Consider the following 23,004-nt stretch of genomic DNA (forward strand, 5'->3'; position numbering starts at 1 on the left):
TCAACAGTATAATTTAAAGAAATATTTATATTCTTGCCAGTCTCAGTTTTGGCTACATCCACATGAAAGCTAAAATTCTCCATTTAGTTTTGACTTAGTAGAACTAAATGGAACATCTCAGTTATTGTAGCTTTAGTTTAGACTCAACACACACTATCCTGCCATAAACCACAATGAATCATCATGCACACTTTTATAACTATAAGAGAGGAATATCCTGCTCCAGGAAACTAAATAACCCAACTCCGCGCCCATTTCCCTTCAGCCACCCAAATTCTGTCGTTTAACTTGAGAGGAGCAGTAGGAAAGACTATTATCTTAGTACAAGAAAATACGCAATGCAAATTTTAAAGAGTTGGTGCAGGTTACTCAATTGAAATCTAGAAGTTTGAGAACATGCAGACCACAGACACGTCAAAAGTAGAGGTGCAGTCCCTCCCCCATTACCACCGATGTAATATTAACAAAAGTTTAATCATTTTTAAAATCTCAAAGGACATCTGAGTAAACAATTCGAAACTCTGCACGTGTTTCACAAGGTACTGTGAATTCCATTATCAAAAGAAAGCTAAACTTACAAAAACAGAAGGCCTGCTATTCGATTGCTTAGTTTACTTTCAGTAGAATAACTAAATTCTCACTTACACACTAGTCTCTGATAGAAGATGCTGAATTTTTCAGATAACGAGATAACAAAATGACAGTGCACTGAAAGTCCAAACTTTTGATTTCATAAGTTCCAAGAATGTGCAAACTGGATAGAGTTATCCAGGTTTAAAAGGTTCAAATGCTAGAGCTCATAGGTTGAAAGTACAAGTAAGCCAATCCAGCTGCATGATAGGATCCATCTTTGCTTCATTGATCAACTTAGCCTGAACTGTCACCTCAGGCTCAGTTACTATACATGCTTACAATTAAGTCCTGTCAAAGATTCAGTTACCATATATTACCTATTATGGCATTGCTATCAAAGTTGTTGTCTTTGAGATGAGATATTCCCAATTCAGCTAATATATTACAGCATTTTTTTCAGCCTCAGAATTCAAAACAATCTATTAGGAATTAAATGCAAATTTTATCTATCTCACAATTGCTATAGGTCAATTCATTAGCCACAAAGTGTTTTAAAGCATCTTGTGGATGTGTTTATATAAATGCACCTTTGTTCCTTCTCTTATGATACAAATCAAAGTGAGTTCTGCCCAGACATTACTTTCAAATTTGCTGCAGTTTAATCAATAGAATTATGGAAGTTCAAGAACATGCAGACTACACATAAAAATCAGAGATGCAGCCTCACCTCAAATCAGTACAGATTCTCTACTGATGCACTATTTCGTAGAAGTTTAATATTTTAAAAAAAAATCAGAGAGCATCAAAACAATTATAAATTCTGCATTCTCGAAGTAGAATAAATTCTGTTCATTGGGTGAGTAGCAAAGAAAACTGGTTACAGAAACAGGAAACAGGAAGCCTTCCCTCAGATTATATTTCATACTTGAAGTAGAATAATTAAATTCTTACTTCTGCACAAGACTTTGATGGTAGAACTCAAAAGTGTTTTTATATGGATAAATATTATGATGTTTCAAAGCAAATGATAGTCAAAGAAATATTTTGAAGTGTAGAGGACCATTTAAATGGACAACATATGGCAGTCAAAGTTCACAGCAAGCTGCTTTAAAAACATAACCTGTAGCAGCTGCAGCAAAGGCCAAACAGCCCTGCAAGCCAATTCAACAATTCAATAAGAACATAGTTGATTCAATTATTGACCTCAATTCCATTTTCCTGCAAATCATTAAAGCCCTCGAATCTCTTGCAGTTCTAAAATGTACCTCAAACTTGAACATACTTAATGACTCAGCATTTTCAACACTCAAACGTTGTTCTGAGAAAGAATTGTCTTCATTTCATCTTAAGCAACATTCTGAGATAATACCCACAAATTTAAGGGGAAGCATCGTCTCACCACGCAATACAAAGAGATGAGTGATCCCACAGCTAAAGGATCTGTTGAAACATCTATAGCCCAGACATATTTATCACAAATAGTGAACAATTAAACAATTATCCAGAGAAAGAACATCCCCAAAACACCAGTGCATAGCATGAGTGTTACAGACAACAATAAGACATTCATATGATGTTCAGCTAAAAGTGCAAATCATCACTGCTTCCTCCCAAGATCCAAGGTTGATTGTCCTTCAGACCAATTTATTTGTTTTTCGCTTATCTGGGATGTCCCCATGTCTAGGACAGGAACAAATTGATTGTAAGCAGTCAACCAAAATTAGACTAAGTCCACTTTTGTTCTGCAAAAGTGGGTAGTACCTACCCTGCTGAGAGCAAAGAACCGAAGGTGAACTTATCAAGAAAGAGGCAGTCGGTTCCTGGTGAAGGGGGCATACCAAAAAACTCAACAAAGACTCTGTACTTATAATCACACTCAACTCTACTGAGTATTGGGTCCACCTTGTTACTATGCCTGATCATTAAGAGGGCAAATGAAAAAGCAACAAGGTTTTAAGGATAGGTGGTATTACTACTAAAATTTAAAAACTTAAAAGAAACTTTAGGCGCAGACGTATATCCTCATCTTCCATACCTAGAGACACCCAGGATGTGTTAGGCAACCTCAGATCTGCCGTCATTGTGATCATCTTCAAGAAAGAACCAATTCTATTGTGAAAACCAGAGTCGTGTCCTTGGAAAAATTCCCACCTCTGGGAAAAACCACCTCAAGGGTTCTTTTTCATTGCTTCTTCCCCGTTTCAGTATGGATTCTGTCACTACAGATATAATAAGTCACCTGGACCAGATAGACTACACCCAAGGGTTCTAAACAAGCCAACTGAAGATAACTGAAGACTGTGGAAGCATTAGCAATGATCTTTCAAGAATCACTAGATCCTAGAATGGTTCTGGAGGATAGGAAAATTGCATATGTCAACCCACTCTAAGAAGGGAGGATGGCAGAAGAAAGGAAATTATAGGCCAGTTAGTTGGACTTCAATAGTTGGGAAGATGTTAGAGTTCATTATTAAGGATGAGGTTTCGGTGTACTTGGAGGCACATGATAAAATAGGCTGTTAGCATAGTTTCCTTAAGGGCAAACTTTGCCTGATAAATCTGTTGGAATTCTTTGAGGAAATGACAGGCAGGATACACAAAGGAGAGTCAGTGGCTATTGTTTGTTTGGATTTTCAGAAGGCTTCTGACAAAATGCCGTACATGAGGCTGCTAAACAAGATAAGAGCCCATGGTATTATAGGAAAGATACTAGCATGGATAGAAAATTGGCTGACTGGCAAGAGGCAAAGAGTAGGAACAAAGGGGGCCTTTTCTGGGTGACTGACAGTGATTAATGATGATCCGCAGGGGTCAGTGTTGGGACCGCTTCTTTTCATGTTATATGTCAATGATTTAGATGAACAACACAAAAATAGGTGGCGGGGCAGTGAGCGTTGAGGAAGTAGGGAGTCTGCAAAAAGACTCAGATTAGGAAAATGGACAAAGAAGCGGTAGATGGAATACAATCTAGGAAAGAGTATAGTCATGCTCTTTGGTAGAAAGAATAAAGGCATGGACTATATTCTAAACAGAGAAAAAAAATCAAATATCAGAGTTGCAAAGTGACTTGGGAATCCTTTTGCAGGATTCTCTAAAGATCAGCTTGCAGTCATAAGGAAGGCAAATGAAACAATAGCTTTCAATACGAAAGGACTAGGATATATGAGCAAGGATGTAATATTGAGGCTCTATAAGGCTTTGGTCAAACTGCATTTGGGAGTATTGTGAGCAGTTTTTGGTCCCTTACCCAAGAGATGGGCTGACATTGGAGAAGGGCTAGAGGAAGTTCATGAGAATGCTTACAGGAATGAAAGGGTTAACTTATAAGGAGCATTTGATGGCATTGGGCCTGTACTCACTGCCATTTAGAAGAATATGGGGGTGGGGGGGGGGGAAGAAATCTCATTGAAACCTATCAAATATTGAAAAGCCTAGATATGTGGAGAGGATATTTCCTACAGTGGGTGATTCAAGGACCAGAGGGCACAACCTCAGAATATAGGGACATCAATTTAGATCAGAGATGAGGAGGAATTTCGTTCGCCAGAGGGTAGTGAATCTGTGGAATTCATTGCCACAGACAGCTGTGAAGATCAAATTATCGGGTATATTTAAAGCAGAGGATGAAAAGTTCTTTATTAGTCAGGGCAGCAATGGTTACAGGAGAAGGCAGGAGAATGGGGTTAACACAGTTGATGAATTAGCTATTATGAAATGGCAGAGCAAACTGAATGAACCAAATAGCCTAATTCTGCTCCTATATCTTATGATTAAATCTTTACAGCCCTGAGAATGTTCACCAGGCATAGACAACAGATTGGCGATTATAAGGATCAATCCAAAAAAAATAGCTCTCAATCATCAGTGCCACAAGAAATGCTGGGAGAAAAATCAACCGCCATTTATGCCCCTTTTATAAGCTCACAAAAGCCATCAACTCTATTAAGTGAGATGAATACTAAGCATCCTCCTCAAATTTGATTACACACAGAAATTCATCTCCATCTTAAGCCTGGTACATAATGGCTTGCAAGCCATGATCTTAAAGAACAGGTCTACAAAAGAGCTAATCTCACTGCAAGACTGATGTCAACCAAAGATTAACAGGCAGCAGCAAGGTAAACATAGGACACATTTCATGAAAAAGGAGAACTGTCTGGCTGTCTTGACAGAATCCCGGGTATACGATTCACTCAAAATGGATAAAGAGGATAGGGGATGACATTTACTAAAAGCCCACAAATGCAATGCAAGGGATAGAACTAGTACATTACTCACCCAATCTATCAAGCACTTACTGCTTCACATATGACATGATTTGCCAGTTCCACAATGACCTCATCAACCACCTTGGAACCCACCTACTGGAATGGAAGTTAAAACCAATCCTCAGAGGCTGCCAAAGGTAAACTAACATAAATATTTGGATAACTTCCAAAAGTGTAAGTGTTCTGATCTCCCCACCATAAAAGGGTGCCATGGAAGAGTTGCAAAGGAGAGGACCTGGCTTAAAAAAACATATCTTCCCCATAAAAACTTTGTAAAGCATCACTTAGAAGATGCTGTAAAGATGCGGAAGAAAGTCTTGTGGTCAGATGAGACTAAAGTGGAACTTTTTTGGCCCCAACACTAAGCAGTACCTGTGGCATAAATCTAATCCTACATAGCAGCCAGGTAACACCATCCCTACAGTAAAGTATGGTGGAGGTAGCATCGTGTTATGGGGATGCTACAGCGGCAGGGCCTAGAAATCTGGTCAGGATTGATGGATATATGAACACTACTATACAAACGAGAGATCCCTGGATAAAAACCTGCTAGCCTCTGTCAGAAAGTTTAATCTGGGGAGGAAGTTCATCTTTCAGTAGGAAAACAACCCAAAGCACATGGCCAGAGCAACAACGGAGTGAAGAAAATTGATATCCTTGAGTGTCCAGTCAAGAGACCTGAACTGAACCCAATAGAACATCTATGACAAGACCTCAAGATTGCTGTCCACTGCCGCTCCCCAACTAACCTGGCACAGCTTGAGCAATTCTGCAAGGAGGATTGGGTAAATCTTGCTTCATTACATTGTGAAAAACTAATACTTATCCAAAAATACTACTGGCTGTAATGGCTGCGAGAAGTCGTTCAACTAAGTACTGAGCAAAGGGGGATGAATACTTTTGAACTACTGACATTTTAGTTTTTGTATTTTTAGTTTTACATGCTTTCTACTTTTTCCTGTTTTTGGGCTCTACTGTGAAGTTAGGAGTATGTGATTCATAAATAAAATTTTCAGTTAAATAATAAAACTCTCTGGTTGTAAAACTCATTTATGTAAACAGAGGGTTGAGGGCTGAATACTTCTTCAAGGCACTGGACATCAATTGTACTACAGCAAATAGAAAGTGATACATCCAATTGCAGATCGTTGGAAGAATAATTATTGTGATAGCTTCAAACATACCCTTTGAGGGACAATTTATATTCATCAAATTCTGAGCAAAATCTCAGTGATCATCAGTATTAAAAGGTAAACCACACATCTTTTGCAATAAATGCAAATATCAGGATTGTATTGTTATACAATAAGGCATTCCTCTCGAGAAATATCAACAAATATTTCACTCAGAATTCACATTACAGAAAGGTTCTAGTGTAAAAAGAGGTCATTTTGAATCCAAACTAGCTCAGTTGTCGAAGTATAACACAGTGAAGCAGGGATCAGCTTATAATCACTATATAAACAATATGGAGTTTATATATGAGTTCCACAACCTTGCCCTCTCCCCACAAGTCTGCAAATTCTTTCCTTTCAGATACCTATATAAGCTTCCTTCTGAATGCTACATACAAATTTACCTACATTGCTAGCCAGTGGTATATTCCAGATCTAACTACTTGCTGTGTAAAACAAGTTTTTAATCATGTCATTTCTGCATCATTAGCCAAAAAGTCTCATCCTATGTCCCCTAGTTTTTGACTTCTTATCAAAGGGACAGTTTCTCTCTATACAATGGATAAAAGGAATTCCGGTTAATTGGGCCATCAGTTAATCGGGGCAACCACTTATCTGGGATAAAACTTGAACAAAAAATAAATTGAAAATGTAGACAGGATTCACTTTGTTTGAGACACTCTGCTGCTTAATTGGGGCAGGAGACTGTTGCTGATTAGTCTCTGACTAGCGTCAGATGTATGCACATACATGGCCATTGGACACTAATTAGTGCAAATAGTTTTTAAAACAGCACGAGTTACTTGTGTCTGTGTTCAAAATGCAGTAATTTTTGTTACTGAAATATGCAGCAAGACAATTAAGAATTATTTTGCTTACTGTGATTTCAAGTATTGAGGCTTGGAGATGCCAGAAATGTCCGGGAGTGAAAATGAAATGACTTCACCACATCAGGAATGAGAGCCTGGGATAGGGACATAACTGACTTGGGACAAGACTTAGACTGGGATGCAATTTGGGATAATGCTGCCGGTGCTTCGAAAAACCCATATCATCAGTACGTACACTTGAAATTTTGTCAGAGCATTTCTAACACCAAGAATTAGACATCAAATGGGACTGGTTCCTGACCCATATTGCTCATTTTGCCCCCATGGAACCGTTGGCTCTTTTATACATGCTGTATGGGAACGCCCAGGGTTTTTGGTTTGTGTGGGAAGGTTATCAGTACTCTTACAGAACTAACAGGGGTACAGTTACCAATGGACCCCGCTGTCCATCTTCTAAATGATGATTCCCACCTTTCCCTTACGGAAAAAAACACGCAAGATCTGGCTGGCAGGCCTGACTGCAGCTAAGAAGATTGTAGTCCAGCATTGGAAACCTCCTCATGATATTTCAAGTACTCAATGGCTTCGGAGTTTTTTGGACATTTCTTACTTGGAATTATCAGCAAGAGTAAATGATGCATGACCAAACACAATCTTAATGTGATCAAATTTGATACCCAACTTAAAAGATCTTCTCTTAAAAAAGGAATGCTCTGAGTGTGTATGCACTACTGTTCAGTTGGTTGGTGGAGGGGAGTGGGGAGAGGAGGGGGGGGGATGAGGGTTGTGGGGGTGGCTGGGTTAAACAGTCAAAATGTAATTGGCAACTGGCTATATTGAATGTAAGCTGTTGGTGTTGCAATAAAAATTGATGATAAAAAATGAAATGACTTCACCACTTTTACAAGTTAGGAACTATGAAGAATTTAAAGCTATAGTCATCCTGAATGTTACAATGACAATTGAAGATTTGAAGTATGCCATCGTCAATAGTATTGTATGAAAGCAGTCTATTATCTGCATTAGTTGTCTGTGCAGATATTGTTCATTTAGAGTCAAAGGAATGTGACAGATGAACTCCATCAATAACTATCAGGAATTAATACAGTTTAATAGTACAGTAGTAGTATTGAGTTTTCTAATTTGTTCCATATTGCATTTCAATACACAATTTGTTAGTCAGTTAAATGGTATTTTTTTCTTTTTTTAAAAAATGTTTTTTAATTACTTCCATGAAACTTTGGCTAATAGTGGCAGCCACTTAACTGAGCCAAACTGTACTGGATCTCAATGTTCCCTATTATGGTTCCCTATTAGCTACAATCAACTGTATATCCTTCATCATTTTATGTAATGAAACTAGATCTCCTCACAACCTTTTCTGTCCTAGGGAACCAAACCGGACCTTTCCCACTCTTTCTAGTTACTTCCCTCATCACTGGAATGACTGGTAAATCATATCTGCATTTTAAACGTCTTTCCTAATGTATGACATTCAGGACTGCTAGTTGTTAACCTACTTTATCATGATTCTCCTGCATTTATATTCTTTCTCTCTTTATAAAAATCAGAATTTTGCATAAATTGTTATCCACTTTATCAACCTGTTACACACTTTCAGCGAACTATGTACACATTCTCTCAAATCCATCAATATGCATACCATACCATAATTGTGCCCTTTGGTTTACATGGCATCTTAACATTCTCTCCTACTAAAATGTAACATTTCCACACTTCTCTGCATCAAATTTAATATGCCATGATCTTCACTTTCCATTTATCCATTTCCATTTATCTGTCTACCCATATCTCATTGAACATAATTTACCATGCTTACGTTTTTGCATCACTTGAAAGTTTAAAAATTATACCCTAAAACCCTTACAAATTACTAATAATCATTAAGAAAAGCGATTCCGGTACCATCTCCCAGTGAAATCTACTTCACACACCTTCCGATCTGAAAAGCCAGCTTAGCCCACTTTCTATCCTACTATAGCCCCTTTCATTGAACAGCCTTCAATATTAAAGCTTATTATTAGGAATCTTATTGAATCCCTTTGGGAAATCCATATATACTGCCTATAAAAAGCATTCACCTCCCTTGGTAATTTCCATGTAATATTGTTTTAAAACATTGAATCACAGTGGACTTAATTTGGCATTTTTGACACTGAACAATAGAAAAACACTCTTTCATGTCAAAGTGAAAACACATCTCTACAAAGTGATCTAAATTAATTACAAATATAAAAAACGATTGATTGCAGAAGTATTCACCCCCTACAAGTCAGTATTTAGCAGATGCACCTTTGGCAGCAATTACAGCCTTGAGTCTGTGTGGATAGGGCTCTATCAGATTTGCACATCTGGACACTACAATTTTTCCCATTCTTTACAAAACTGCCCAAGCTCTGTCAGATTGCATGGGGATCGTGAGTGAACAGCCCTTTTCAAGTCCAGCCACAAATTTTCAATTGGATTAAGGTCTGAACTTTGACTTGGCCACTCCAGGACATTAACTTTATTGTTTTCAAGTTATTCCTGTGGAGCTTTGGCTTTATGCTTGGGGTCATTGTCTTGCTGGAAAACAAATCCTCTCCCAAATTGCAGTTCTCTTGCAGACTGCATCAGGTTTTCTTCCAGGATTTCCCTGTATTTTGCTGCATTCATTTTGCCCTCTACCTTTACAAGCCTTCCAGTAGGGATGATGTGTATTTGGTGATGTGCAGTGTTTAGTCCAAGGGCCAAAAATCTCATTATACCACAGTCTCCCACATGCCTCTGGCAAACTCCAGTCAAGATTTCATTTGTTCCCCCCCCCCCCCCAACTGTGGCTTTCACTTTGCCAGCCTCCCATAAAGTTCCAATGGGTGAAACACCCAGGCAACTGTAGTTGTTTGCACTTTTTCCCATCCCAGCCACTGAAGATTGTAACTCTTCTAGAGCTGTCATCGGTCTTTTGGTGACCTTCCTCACTCATCCCCTTCTTGCACAGTCACTCAGCTTTTGAGAATGGCCTGCTCTAGGCAGATTCACAGCTGTGCCATATTCTTTCTATTTCTTGATGATTGACTTAACTGTACTCCAAGGGATATTTTCTTGTATACATCTCCTATCTTGTGCTTTTCAATAACCTTTTCACAGATTGCTTGGAATGTTCTTTTGTCTTCATGGTGTAGTTTTTGCCAGGATACTGACGAACCAGCAGATGGGCCTTCCAGATACAGGTGTATTTTTACTACAATCAATTGAAACACCTTGAATGCACATATGTCTCCAAAAACAGATCTCCATTTAACTAATTACATGTCTTCTAAAATTAATTGGCTGCACCAGTGATGATTTGGTGTATCATATTAAAAAAAAGGGGGGGGGGTGAATACTTATGCAATTAATTGTTTTTGTTTTATATTTGTAACTTAGATCACTTTGTAGAGATCTGTTTTCACTTTGACACGAAAGTCATTATCTGTTGATTAGTGTCAAAAAGGCCAAATTAGATCCACTGTGATTCAATGATGTAAAACAATAAAACATGAAACTTCCAAGGTCTTAAATACTTTTTATAGGCGCTGTATAACTGCGTGAGTTTAAGTCAGAAAATCACTGACTTTCAAAAAAAAATTTGGCACTAATCAATCTACCAATCCTGTTCCTGATTATTTTTTTCTAGAACATCCATCTTCATAATGATTAAACCAAATGATTTGTTCTTTCTAGAATTATTTCCAAATCCTTTTGTAAAGCGGAGTTTAAGATGTGCAATTTTCTAGCGCTCTGGCACCAATACTGAACATTTGTATAATAATGGTTAAGACCCCTGCAGATTCCTGCTTTGTTTTCTTCAACAACCAGAGAAGTATCCCATTGTGACCAAAAGAGGAAACTAAATGCAAGCAACAATCTTAAGAGGCAGTGATCATAATCTCATAGAACTCACCCTACAGTTTGAGAGAAGCTAAAATCAGATGTTTCAGTAATGCAGAGGAGTGAAAGAAATTGCAGAGGCATGAGAGAGTAGCTGGCACAAGTTGATTGGAAGGGAATACTAACATAAATGATAGCAGAACATCAATGGCTGGAGTTTCACGGTGCAATTCAGAAGAGAGATATATCCCCAAAAAAGGATTCTAAAGGGAGGATGAGACAACTATGACTAGAGAAGTTACAGCAAGCCTAAAAGCAAAAGAGAGGAGATGTAATATAGCAAAAATCAGCATTAAGTCAAAGAATTGGGAAGCTTTTAAAAACCAGAAACAAAAGCAGTAAGAAAAGTAGAGATGAAATATGAAGGTAAGCTAGCCAATAATATAAAACAGGAGTTTTTTCAGCTATACAAATAGTGGTGATAGTCGATATTACATCGCTGGAAAATGACACTGGAAAGGTTGTTATGAGGGACAAAGAACTGGTAGATGAATTAAATAAATATTTTGCATCAGTCTCCACTATGGAAGACACCAGCAGTATGCAGAAGTTCGCAAGTATCGGGGGCCGGAGTGAGTATAGTTGCTATTACTAAAAAAGTGCTTGGGAAGTTGAAAGGTCTGAAGGTATGCAAGTCACCCAAACTGGATGGACTACACTCCAGCATTTTGAACGAGGTAGCCAAGAGATTGTTGATGCATTAGTGGTGATCTTTCAAGAATCACTGGATTCCGGAATGGTTCCGGAGAACTGGATAATTGCAAAAGTCATTACACACTTTACAAAGGGAGGAGAGCAAAAGAAAGAAAATTATAGGCTAGTTAGCTTCTCTTCAGTACTTGGTAAGATGTTGGAATCCAATATTAAGGATGGGGTTTCTGGGTACTTGGAAATGCATAACAGGCCAAAGTCAGCATGGTTTCCTTCAAGGGAAATCCGTCAGAATTCTTTGAAGAAATAACAAGCAGCATAGACAAAGGAGCTATATGAATGTTGTTGAGTTGGATTTTCAGAAAGCCTTTGACAAAGTGCCACACTAGGCTGTCAAACAAGATAAGAGCCAAAGATATTACAGGAAAGACACCAATGTGGATAACAGTTTGGCTGACTGGCAGGAGGTAAAGAGTGGGAATATAATGGGACTTCCCTGGTTGGCCGCTGGTGACTAGTGAAGATACAATTTATGGCTCTATGACCAAGTTTCAGACAATACAAAGATAGGTGGAGGGGCAGGCAATGTTGAGGGTGCAGTCTGCAGTAGGACTACGACAGATTAGGAGAATGGGCAGTAGGGTATTGTCATGTTCTTTGGTAGAATGAATAAAAATGTAGACTATTTTCTAGACTGACAGCAAATATAGAAATCAGAGGTGCAAAAGAACGTGGGAGTCCTGGTGCAGGGTTTCCTAATGATTGACTGACAGGTTGAATCAGTTGTAAAGGAGGCAAATGTAATGTTAGCATCCATTTCGAGAGGATTAGAATATAAAAACAAGGATGTAATGCTGAGGCTTTTTAAGGCACCTGTCAGTCCGTACTTGGAGAATTGTGAGCAGTTTTGTATCTATTATCCAAGAAAAGATGTGATGCATTAGAGAAGGTCCAGAGGAGGTTCACAAGAATGAAAATGTTATTTATGAGGAGTGTGTGATGGCTCTGGGCCTGTACTCGCTGGATTTTGAAAGAATGAGGGGGGATCTTATGGAAACTTATCAAATATTGAAAGGCCTAGATAGAGTGGCCGTGAAGAGGATGTTTCTATAGTGGGGGTGTCTTGGATCAGAGGGCACAGTTTCAGAATAGAGGGACACCCCTTAAAAATAGAGATGTGGTGGAATTTCCTTAGCTGGAGGGTGGTGAATCTGTGGAATTCACTGACACAGACAGCTGTGGAGGCCAATTCATCGTGGAGGTAGCCAGATTCCTGATTAGTAAGTACATCAAAGGTTACAGGGAGAAGGCAGGAGAATGGGGGTTAAGAGGGTTAATATGATGGAATGCCAGAGCAGACTTGACAGGCCTAACTCTGCTCCTATGCCTTATGGTTTAAGACTTAATCATTCAAAATGCATTTAGCCTTTCTAATACTTTCTCTTAACCAATTCTTAGCCCACAGAATTTCAATTGCATCTGTTGCTAAGCCTCCAGCAATATCTTCATTCTTGGTTAAGTATACAGTATATTTATTTAGTAATTCAACCATAGCCTCTATTCTGTGAGAAATTTCCTTTTGCTGTCTGACCAGCTGCCCTTCTCCTCTTACTTTAGTTTAGTTTTTCACCTACAAATTGATTTGTTGTCCTTTATTTTAGAGGGATATGAGCCAAACACAGGCAAATAGAATTAGCACAGGATGGCAAGACAGTTGGGCCAAAGGACCTGTTTCCACAATGCATAACTGTATATACCTTTATATTAGCCTTCTCTTGCAGTCTCTTTGCACTTCATATTTTCTTTGTTACTCTCCTTAATATTCCATAATTGATTTTGTATCTTTGAGAAACTTATCACTAAACTACATGGATAAGAAGGAAATTTCAGTAGCTGTGTAGAAGATAGTCAATAAACTAGCAAGGGAAAAAAATTACAAATTTCCACATATTTATACTATCAGGGTGCTGGCACAGTAGCCAGAAGAAACACACACTCAATGATTTAGAAACAGCTTCCTCCTCTCTACCATCAGCTTTCTGAATTGTCCATGAATGCTACCTTATTATTTTCTTTTTGCACTACTATTTTCGTAGTTTTATGACATTGCTTTGTATTGCTCCCACAAAAATCACATATATAAATCAATGATAATAAATCTGATTCTGAAGAAGGTATTTTTTTAAAAATGTGATTTCTGTACCTTATTTTGGTTTGAATTGCTTATTCTAACAATTTGATTAGAGAAACATAGTAACAGAACTCACATGAGAACAAGATAAATTGAAGCGGGATGCCATTCATTACATAATAGCTGATCTTATCCACCAGCAACGGCTTTCCACTCTTGCCTCATTCATTATCTGCAAAAATGCATCAATCCTCTCACTTGAAAGTACTCAGTCATGAGTAGATAAATCCAAACATTGTATAAAGAAATCTGTTGTAAACCCTGTTCTGAAAGCAACCCCTCTCTAATTATTCTGAGCTAAGAACTCTGATTTCAGACACTCCTACAAGGGGCAATATCAGCTCCATATTTATCTTGTCAAGTCCTGCAAGAATTTTGCCCAATTCCGTCTTCCAAACTGAAAGGATGAGTCAATCTATTCAATATCTTTTCACATGACAGATCCACTACCCTAAAAGTCAGTATAGCGACCTACGCTGCACTGCTTCTATCACAAGAATATCCTTCCTTAGAGATACCAGTCCCATATACAATATTCCAAACGTAGTCATATCACAGTACTATATAAATGAAATAAAACATCTCCATTTGTGTGCTCAGGACCTCTTGCAAAGAAAGCCAACATACAGTTTGTCTTCCTGGTTTTTTGCTAAACCTGAAACTTTTTGATTGTGTACATGGACACCCAGGTCCCTGTGAATGCAACACCTTTCCATCTTTTACTACTTAAACATTTCTCTGCATCAGAAAGTTTTCTTACTAGTTTTACTTCACTTTTTTTTCTAAATAATTCTCTAAACTTGTCCAATCAACTGTCTACATTCCCAAAGCTGCTCTGCCATCCAGCTTTGTATCATCCGCAAACTTCAATATATTACACAAGGCCATTTCATTTGAATCATTGGTACAGATTGTGAACAGTAGCTATTCCTGAAGCACCTCACTAGTCAAAATTCATTCAAACCAATTTCCTTCTGTCGGCCTTTAATCTACACCAGTACACTGTGGACAAAAATTTTGAACTCTGGTTTAATAAGCTCTGAGCACATTGTGAAATGCCTTCTGAAAATCCAAATATATATCAACAGCAACACACAGAAAATGCTGGAGGAACTCAGCAAGCCAGGTAGCATCTATTGAAAAGAGTGCAGTCAACGTTTTGGGCCGACTGTGATCATCAGGACTGTGATCAACTCATTTCTTGATAACCCACCACTCTCTTAGACTTTGCTCAAAGCACGTTATAATTGTTGAAAAGGAATGCGACGTTTCTGTATTTGGCATATCATGAGAAATCTGGACTGAAGAAATTGTGTTTTTTCTGGCCAGATCTATGTATTATTATTGTTCACTAATGTAGGAGTACTCTATTAGCTGGTGTTATTCCCATACTCTAATCACACCATGACACAGTTCATGTGAATTAAGGTATGGCATTCAATCGGGTGAAGTTCCAAATCTGCTCTTTCGAATGGCCTTGACTACATTTTTCTAGACCGCAGCCCAACTGAGATATTGCTGCCCCACTTTATGTACCTTCAGACAGAGTCAGGTTTTGCCTGAGCTATAGTGACATCATACTTTTCCCTTTACTGAATGCAGTGCATGAGGTTGGAGTTAAACAATAGGCAATTAACCGTGGTCATTAATCCATAATGAAAATGGCAGAAACAGACTAAATGAAAAAAGTAGTGTAGGCAGTATAGTGTGGAGTATCTGAAAAATGAATTTATACCAGCACCAAGCAAGCAACAGCAGCCAATGTGGCTGTTGTGTGAAAAAGTTTTTCAAATGAGGCGATGAAACTGTCCAGGTTCCTGGAACATTTGAAGAGAATAGAGCAAATAAGAACTTGGCTTATTTTCAGTCATTTCATGAAAACTTTCAGAAAAGTAAAACACTTCAAAAACATATCACAGCACATCACAACAAAATAATTAAGGTTTGCATGTTTCATCCAACCTTTCATTGCTAAATCTGGAAAGCCTCATACAATTGGAGAACTGATTCTGCCAACAGTAAGAAAGATTCTGAGTACGATTTTGAAGAAGCCACCAGATTCAAGGAAGAGCAAGGGAAGAAAAATCGAGTTGTAATTGGAGATAGTATAGTCAACGGAGTAAACACAAGGATTGACACTCCTGAAGGCTTCATGCCTGCCAGTTGCCCAGATTCACAACATCTCATCAGAGCAAAAAGGGGAATTTTGATTGAGAGGGGAAAGATCCAATTATCATGGTCCATATGGGTAGCAACAATGTAGGTGGAACAAGGAAAGAGGTTCTGCTGAGAAAAGATAACTAGATAAGGATTAAATTAAAGCTGAAACAAAAAGGCAATCATCTCTGGGTTGCTACCCAAGCAGTGTACAAATTAACATAGGGTCAGTAAGGTGAGAAGGTTAAATGTGAGGGTCAAAGGTTAGCATGGGAGAAGTGGATTTGAATTTGTGGGGCATTGGCACAAGTATTGGGGAAGGTGGGAGCTGTCCTGATGAAATGGACTCCACCTAAGGCATGATGGGACCGGATCCTGGTGGTTCACATAACAAGGACTAAGGACTGGGCATTAAATTAAATAGTGGGGAGGTGGGGGGAGGGGTTCAACAAATTGGAAAAGTTAAGGGAAGCAGTGCACAGGAGAGGTTACTAAGGTCTCCAGAATTAAAAATAAGACAAAGTCTGGAAGGGAATACGAATTTAACTTCAGGCAACAAGGAGACAATTTGAGAAGAGGGTCGGTGAATACAGGACTGAAGATGTCATACTTGAATGCAAGCAATACATAAAACAAGGTAGGTGAGCGAACAGTGCAATTATAAGTTGGTAGGAGTGACATTGTGGGCCTCAAGAGTCCTGGCTGAAAGGAAAATCAGCTGCGAAAGATAAACATCCAAGGATACACATCCTATCAAAAGACAAGAACGTGGGCAGAGGGGTGTGGTGCTGGCTCTATTGGTAGAAAGTGCAATCAACTCCTTAGCAAGAAGTGACATCGGATCCAAGATGCAGAATCGTTGTAGGTAGAGTTAAGAAAGTGTAGGGGTAAGAAGATCCTGATGGGAGTTAAACGTAGTCCAATTAGTAGCCAGATTATGGGGAACAAATTACAACAAGATACAGGAAGAATGGGAAAATAAGGTTGGGACAGGATCCCAGGAGAAAGTATTTGTAGAATGCCCAAGAAATAACTTTTTAAAGCAGCTTATGGATGAGCCCACTAGGGAAAATGCAATTGTGGATCTGGAGTTGTGCAGTGAACCAGATTTGATTAGGAGAACTTAAGGTAAGACCAATACCTAGGAAGCAGTGATAGAATTCACCCTGCTGTTTGAAAAGGAGAAACTAAAATAAAATGTATAGGTATTACTGTTGAGTAAAGCAGCTACAGAGTCCCCACAGGGGAGCTGGCCAAAGATGACTGGAAAGCTGACAACCCACCTCTCCTGGAAGTCTCACGCATATTGACAGGGGCTCCCTGACACCCGCAACATCCCGGAGACCGATTCTTGGTAGGGGGAGGGGGAGCATCCTTGATTGGTCTCTCTTTGTGCTAAGTAGACCTATTAGTTCTCTGTGGGCAGGCTTTAGTCAACCTCTCGCTCTCTTTCATTGTCCATCAGTTCAGTTGAATGTCCTGCAGCGCCATGGCAGAGTGTTCCAAAAACAGAAAATATAAAACGTACTAAAGTGAACCCCTGCCTAATAGGGGTCAAAAATACTGACAGTGTTGCTCGCTGCACTGTTCGCAACTGTGACTTTTCTATTGCCCATAGTGGGTTAAATGACTGTAAAAGACATGTTGAGGTGAGTTTAACAGGTGTCATTCAATCATTAGCATAGCTAACGTTATAAACTAGCTGGCTAGCTGCTAAGGAGCTACTCTATTGATGTCCTACGTGATGGGCCAAACTCCCTGTAGACTTGCTTAAAGTTGTAATAGAATAAAAAAAACTCCATGATAATACAAGTACATATTTTAATGTCACATTTTCTGCATATACCCAACTTGGTTTACAGATTAGACAAAATCACTAAACAAAGTAATACGTACACCCTTGGAGGCCGACTGGGGGGGCGCGGTATATGGGGTTGCGGGGGGCGGGGGTGCTACCTCCCTAAAATGAGTTTTTGCAGGGTGGGATGTCTGGGAAAGGGACCCTAGCAGGATCATTGTAGAACAGAAATGGCAGAAGATGCAGGATCATTTCTTCCCAAAGCAATGACATTCTAAATGGAGGATGAGGCAAGTGTGGAAGACAATGGAAGTTAAAGACAACATAAAACCAAAAAAGTATACAAAAATTAACAAATCATATTGCAGTCTAAATGGGCAACTTTTTAAAAAAGGTAACAACAACTACATTCTAAAAATAGGAGTCTCTCAGCATGCTGTATCTGTGCCATTTCACACCTTCAGAGTACTTTACTGAGATTTCCAATCCCAGTTTCATACCAAATTACAATCACCTTCAGTTTTCATATTGAATTCTATTATCATGATCATTGCTCCTTAAAGACTCTAACTACCAGGTTATCAACTATGTTATACAATAGTAGCTTCTTCCCATACAGGCTCCACAACATACTGAATGAAAAAACTATTTAAATACAGCACAAATTTATTGTCCACACTATTACTACTTATTTGGTGTATCTAGTCTATGCAGATTGATAATAGACAATAGACAGTAGGTGCAGGAGTAGGCCATTCAGCCCTTCTAACCAACAACGCCATTCACTGTGATCATGGCTGATCATACACAATCAGTACCCCGTTCCTGCCCTCTCCCTATATCACTTGACCCCGCTATCTATAAGAGCTCTATCTAACTCTCTCTTGAATGCATCCAGAGACTTGGCTTCCACTGCCTTCTGGGGCAGAGCATTCCACATATCCACCACTCTCTGGGTGAAAAAGTTTTTCCGCATCTCTGTTCTAAATGGCCTACCCCTTATTCTTAAACTGTGGCCTCTAGTTCTGGACTCACCCATCAGCGGGAACATGCTTCCTGCCTCTAGTGTGTCCAATCCCTTAATAATCTTATATGTTTCAATCAGATCCCCTCTCATCCTTCTAAATTCCAGTGTATACAAGCCCAGTCGCTCCGATCTTTCAACATATGACAGTCCCGCCATTCCGGGAATTAACCTTGTGAACCTACGCTGCACTCCCTCAATAGCAAGAATGTCCTTCCTCAAATTTGGAGGCCAAAACTGCACACAATACTCCAGGTGAGGTCTCACCAGGGCCCTGTATAGCTACAGAAGGATCTCTTTACTCCTATACTCAATTCCTCTTGTTATAAAGGCCAGCATGCCATTAGCTTTCTTCACTGCCTGCTGTACCTTACACACCTGATTTATACTACATCCTGCATTTCTTAGATCCAGCTACCCACCTCTTAATTATCTAATTTAAGTATCTTCCTTTCTAACCACAGCCTTTATCCCATCCTGTAATATCAGAGCAACTCAGCCTCATCCGCCGTGTTCTCCATCATGTCTGAAACCTACACATTTTGGAGTAATTAATTCCCAAAGCTGATCACTTTGCAACCACATCTCCCTAATGGCTATCAGATCATGTCCCTTAATGTCTAGTGTGCTATTAATGAACCTGTTCTGTCACGAATGCTACATACAGTCAATGAAACAACTCTCAACTTTGTCTCATTACCATTTTTCTCCACTCTGATTCCAACTGGTTATACTGTACTTACACATTTATGTGCCCTGTTTTTCCATCAGACTCTGGCAATCATTACCCACTTTCTATACTGCACCAACATCTATTATTTTTCAGCTTACTAAATTTCCCCTCACTGGAAGCCTCCTGCCTCCAAACACAGTATTAAGGAAATCCACCATCTCATTACTTCATATTTGCACTATTTACGCTGTAATTTATAGTAATGTTATGCTTTTATGCTGTACTGCTGCCGCAGAATGACAAATTTCATATAAGACAATGATAATAAATCTGATTATGAAAGCATTATCTACAGAACTGGTCAGTCAATATACTGCAAAATTGGTACCAACCCAATTCAAATGAAGCACATCCCTATGTAAGAGCTCCCACCTTCCCACACTGGCATTAGTGTCCCACTGATTGAAATGTTATCCCCACACTAATCTTATGAGTCACAGGTTGAGTTCTCTGGTCTTATTTATCCTATAACAGTTTGGACAAGGTTCAAGCAGTAATCCAGAGATTACCACTTTTGTCCTTTCCTTCCAGTTTATAATTTGCTTCATATCTTCTGCTTAATTTAGTAAAAATATCTTTAGAACTTACAAACTAATCATGCTAGTATCTTGTCCCTTGATTTAAAATAGTAAATTTAACATACTGAAATATTCATTTTAGGTTTAAAAGGACAGGTACCCTTTGACTGAACGTAGTTAATTTACAATCTAATCACACATGTCATACCTAACCTAAAACTGACAGAAGTTTCACGTCATAAAAATTGGTGCTAATAATTTGATTCTGATGGTTCTGAAATGGCAATTAAAGCAATGTAAAACGACCTAAATTAAGCTTTTTAAATCAGTGTGAAAAAGAATACTTTTTATTATTCTTTGCAGCCCTGCCATTCAAATTTTTTTTTTACAAATTGAGCTATATTGAGACTTCAGCTAAACCTTCAGCATTGTTTAATTCCAAAGGTGAATCGTCCAAATTTAACACAACTATCCCGTCGGCTTCCCCTGCTGTCGCTGTCATTGCCCTAAATCCCTCTCCTTGAAGCAGGGAGGATATTGAGGCACAGCCTTCTCATCTCTACTCTGCGGATAGTCACTTTCAGCTCAATATCCACAATAGCAGTCGGACGGTTGAATCATTTTAGCTGCACACACCTTCAGCAGGCCCGGGCCTGAATCCACGGCCTCACTTACCAGGGGAACCGCCACTTCATGGAGTGAAATATTCACACAGTAAAGGATACAGCTTAAAGCCCTTCAGGATCTCTTTAGCCCTGTCTTCCTTTGAAGACATTGCAGATCTTCTGATAGTCTTCTGATAAATCAGAACAAAAGAGATTAAACGGTACAAAAGTGTAATGTCAATATGTTTCTTAAAAAAAACGAACAACAAGCCGATTATCGCCACAGCAACGTTCCGCTCACTGCGATCAACCCAATCTCATCCAATGGGTAGGGGTAGCGCTGGCCGCACCAACATTGACAGGCATATTAACCAATAAAACCCGCGACGCTGCTTTGCGGTAGCCCAATGATGCCGCATATTCGCATTTGTAGGCGGGATTTGGAGCGGTTAAATTCGGCTATAGTTGATAGCCTCGCCCTTCGTTGCTATAACAGAGTTGATTGGATAATTTATCTGTCAATCATCCCTGCAACTCGGAGTTGATGGGTTGGGCACCTGTTCATGAAGGAGAGGATCGTGGATATTGGTGGGGGGTTAAATTTTCTATTGCAAAGACTCAAAATTATTTGTTTTTCCTGAAAGGAACATTGCACCCACAATTGATCTCAGTATGGCAAATCTCTTAAACAAGGTAAAGTTTCCAGGTATGTGAACGGACATAAGGCTGGCATGGAAGGTGCACGTGAATAAAATTCCAGAGAAGTGTGTAAAAAAACACTTGATGTGCGCAGGTGCTTAGCTGGGTGTGAGTAGGAGGTCACAACTTATACTGTATATTGTTTAAATCAAACCTGTCTTTGTTGTGGTGCTATTAAATCATACCCAATTTTGGCATTACTGGCGGAAATAACTTTATATCTACATAGATTGTAGTTGGCATTGGTTTATTGTGTTAATGTAAGAGGACATAAAATTGGCCATCCATCACTAGCAACATTATCAGAGTTTGGGAGCACTGTGTTTGTAAGATGTTCAGTTTTAAGTGGATGGGATGTAAATGAGCACAAAGTCTTGGGTTGCTTAATATGGATTATGGTCCCAGTATACCACTCTCTGTTAGTCCTTCATGGTTTTTCCCTTTGCCTGTGGTTGATGGGGATTTCAGGAAAAGATCAAGATGAGTAATTGTTTATAAATTGTACAAGAAGTTCAGCAATATATACAAGGCAGATATTATGGATTCTTACATATCTACACAGATATCTACCAACTGGGATGTACTGCAAGGGGGGCTCTGTGGGGGCGTTGAGGAGATCACTGACTGCACAACGGACTATATTAACTTTTGCGTGGACGCTGTTGTTCCTGTTAGAACTGTTCGCTGCTATCCCAATAATAAGCCCTGGATCACTAGCCACATCAAAGGCCTCCTAAACCAGAAGAAGAGGGCCTTTGAAGATGGCGATCAGTTGGAGCTTAAAAGAGTTCAGAAGGAACTCAGAGTACAGCTCAGGGGGGCAAAGGAGCAGTATAGGAGGAAGCTAGAACAAAAGCTGCAGAACAAAAGCATGAAGGAGGTGTGGGAGGGGATGAAGATCATCACCAGATGCGGTGCAAAGCGGGGGGCAAACATAAGTGGAGATGTGGAGAAAGTGAACCAGCTGAATAACTTCTTCAATAGGTTCGATAGCACAATCTCATCCTCACCGCAGAACTCCACACCAGGCTTGTCTCTCTACTCGTCCTCCCTCTCACTTCCCTCACAGGAAAATAGCCACTCAAAGGAGACCTTACCCACGCCCAAGATTACGGATGCACAGGTGAAAGGTGAACTGAGGAAGATCTGTACCAGCAAGGCGGCTGGACCGGATGGAGTATCCCCACGATTACTGAGGGCCTGTGGGTCTGAGCTGGGAGAACCCCTTCAGCGCATCTTCAACATGAGCCTGGAGCAGAGAAGGGTACCCAGACAGTGGAAAACATCCTGTATTGTCCCAGTACTGAAGAAACCACAACCAAGGGAGATGAATGACTTCAGACCTGTTGCTTTGACATCACACGTGATGAAGACCATGGAGCGGCTGATAATACAGAATCTGAGGCCACAAACCAGGAACGCCCGGGATCCCCTTCAGTTTGCGTATCAGGAGAAGGTGGGAGTGGAGGATGCTATCACGTACTTGCTGCACAAATCCCTCTCTCACCTGGACAGGGTCAGTGGTGCTGTGAGGATTACATTCCTGGACTTCTCTAGTGCCTTTAACACCATCCAGCCCAGGATCTTAAGGCACAAACGAAAGGAGATGGGAGTAGACTCACACATGGTGGCTTGGATAACGGACTACTTGACAGACAGACCTCAGTATGTGCGGTTGGGAGTCTGTAGCTCTGACACGGTGGTCAGCAGCACAGGAGCGCCGCAGGGGACCGTGCTCTCTCCGGTCCTGTTCACCCTGTACACATCAGACTTCCAATATAACTCGGAGTCATGCCATGTGCAGAAGATCGCTGATGACACGGCCATAGTGGGGTGTGTCAGGAATGGT

At 39.7% G+C, this 23,004-nt stretch overlaps 1 protein-coding gene across 2 annotated transcripts in view; it reads right to left on the reverse strand.

Annotated features, from left to right (window-relative positions):
• Positions 1-20,787, reverse strand: part of pde6d (phosphodiesterase 6D, cGMP-specific, rod, delta) — a 68,890-nt gene extending 48,103 nt beyond the window's left edge. The window contains exon 1 of one of the 2 annotated variants that reach the window (XM_059945786.1): positions 20,577-20,787. In XM_059945786.1, coding sequence (XP_059801769.1) covers positions 20,577-20,626 — 50 coding nt within the window. In that variant the 5' untranslated portion in view covers positions 20,627-20,787. Of the gene's footprint in view, positions 1-20,526 lie in introns of both variants that reach the window. The other variant, XM_059945793.1, reaches the window with a different exon arrangement.
• Positions 20,788-23,004: the final 2,217 nt, after the last annotated feature.

Source organism: Hypanus sabinus, chromosome 2, assembly GCF_030144855.1.
Source record: "Hypanus sabinus isolate sHypSab1 chromosome 2, sHypSab1.hap1, whole genome shotgun sequence".
Taxonomy (NCBI): domain Eukaryota; kingdom Metazoa; phylum Chordata; class Chondrichthyes; order Myliobatiformes; family Dasyatidae; genus Hypanus; species Hypanus sabinus.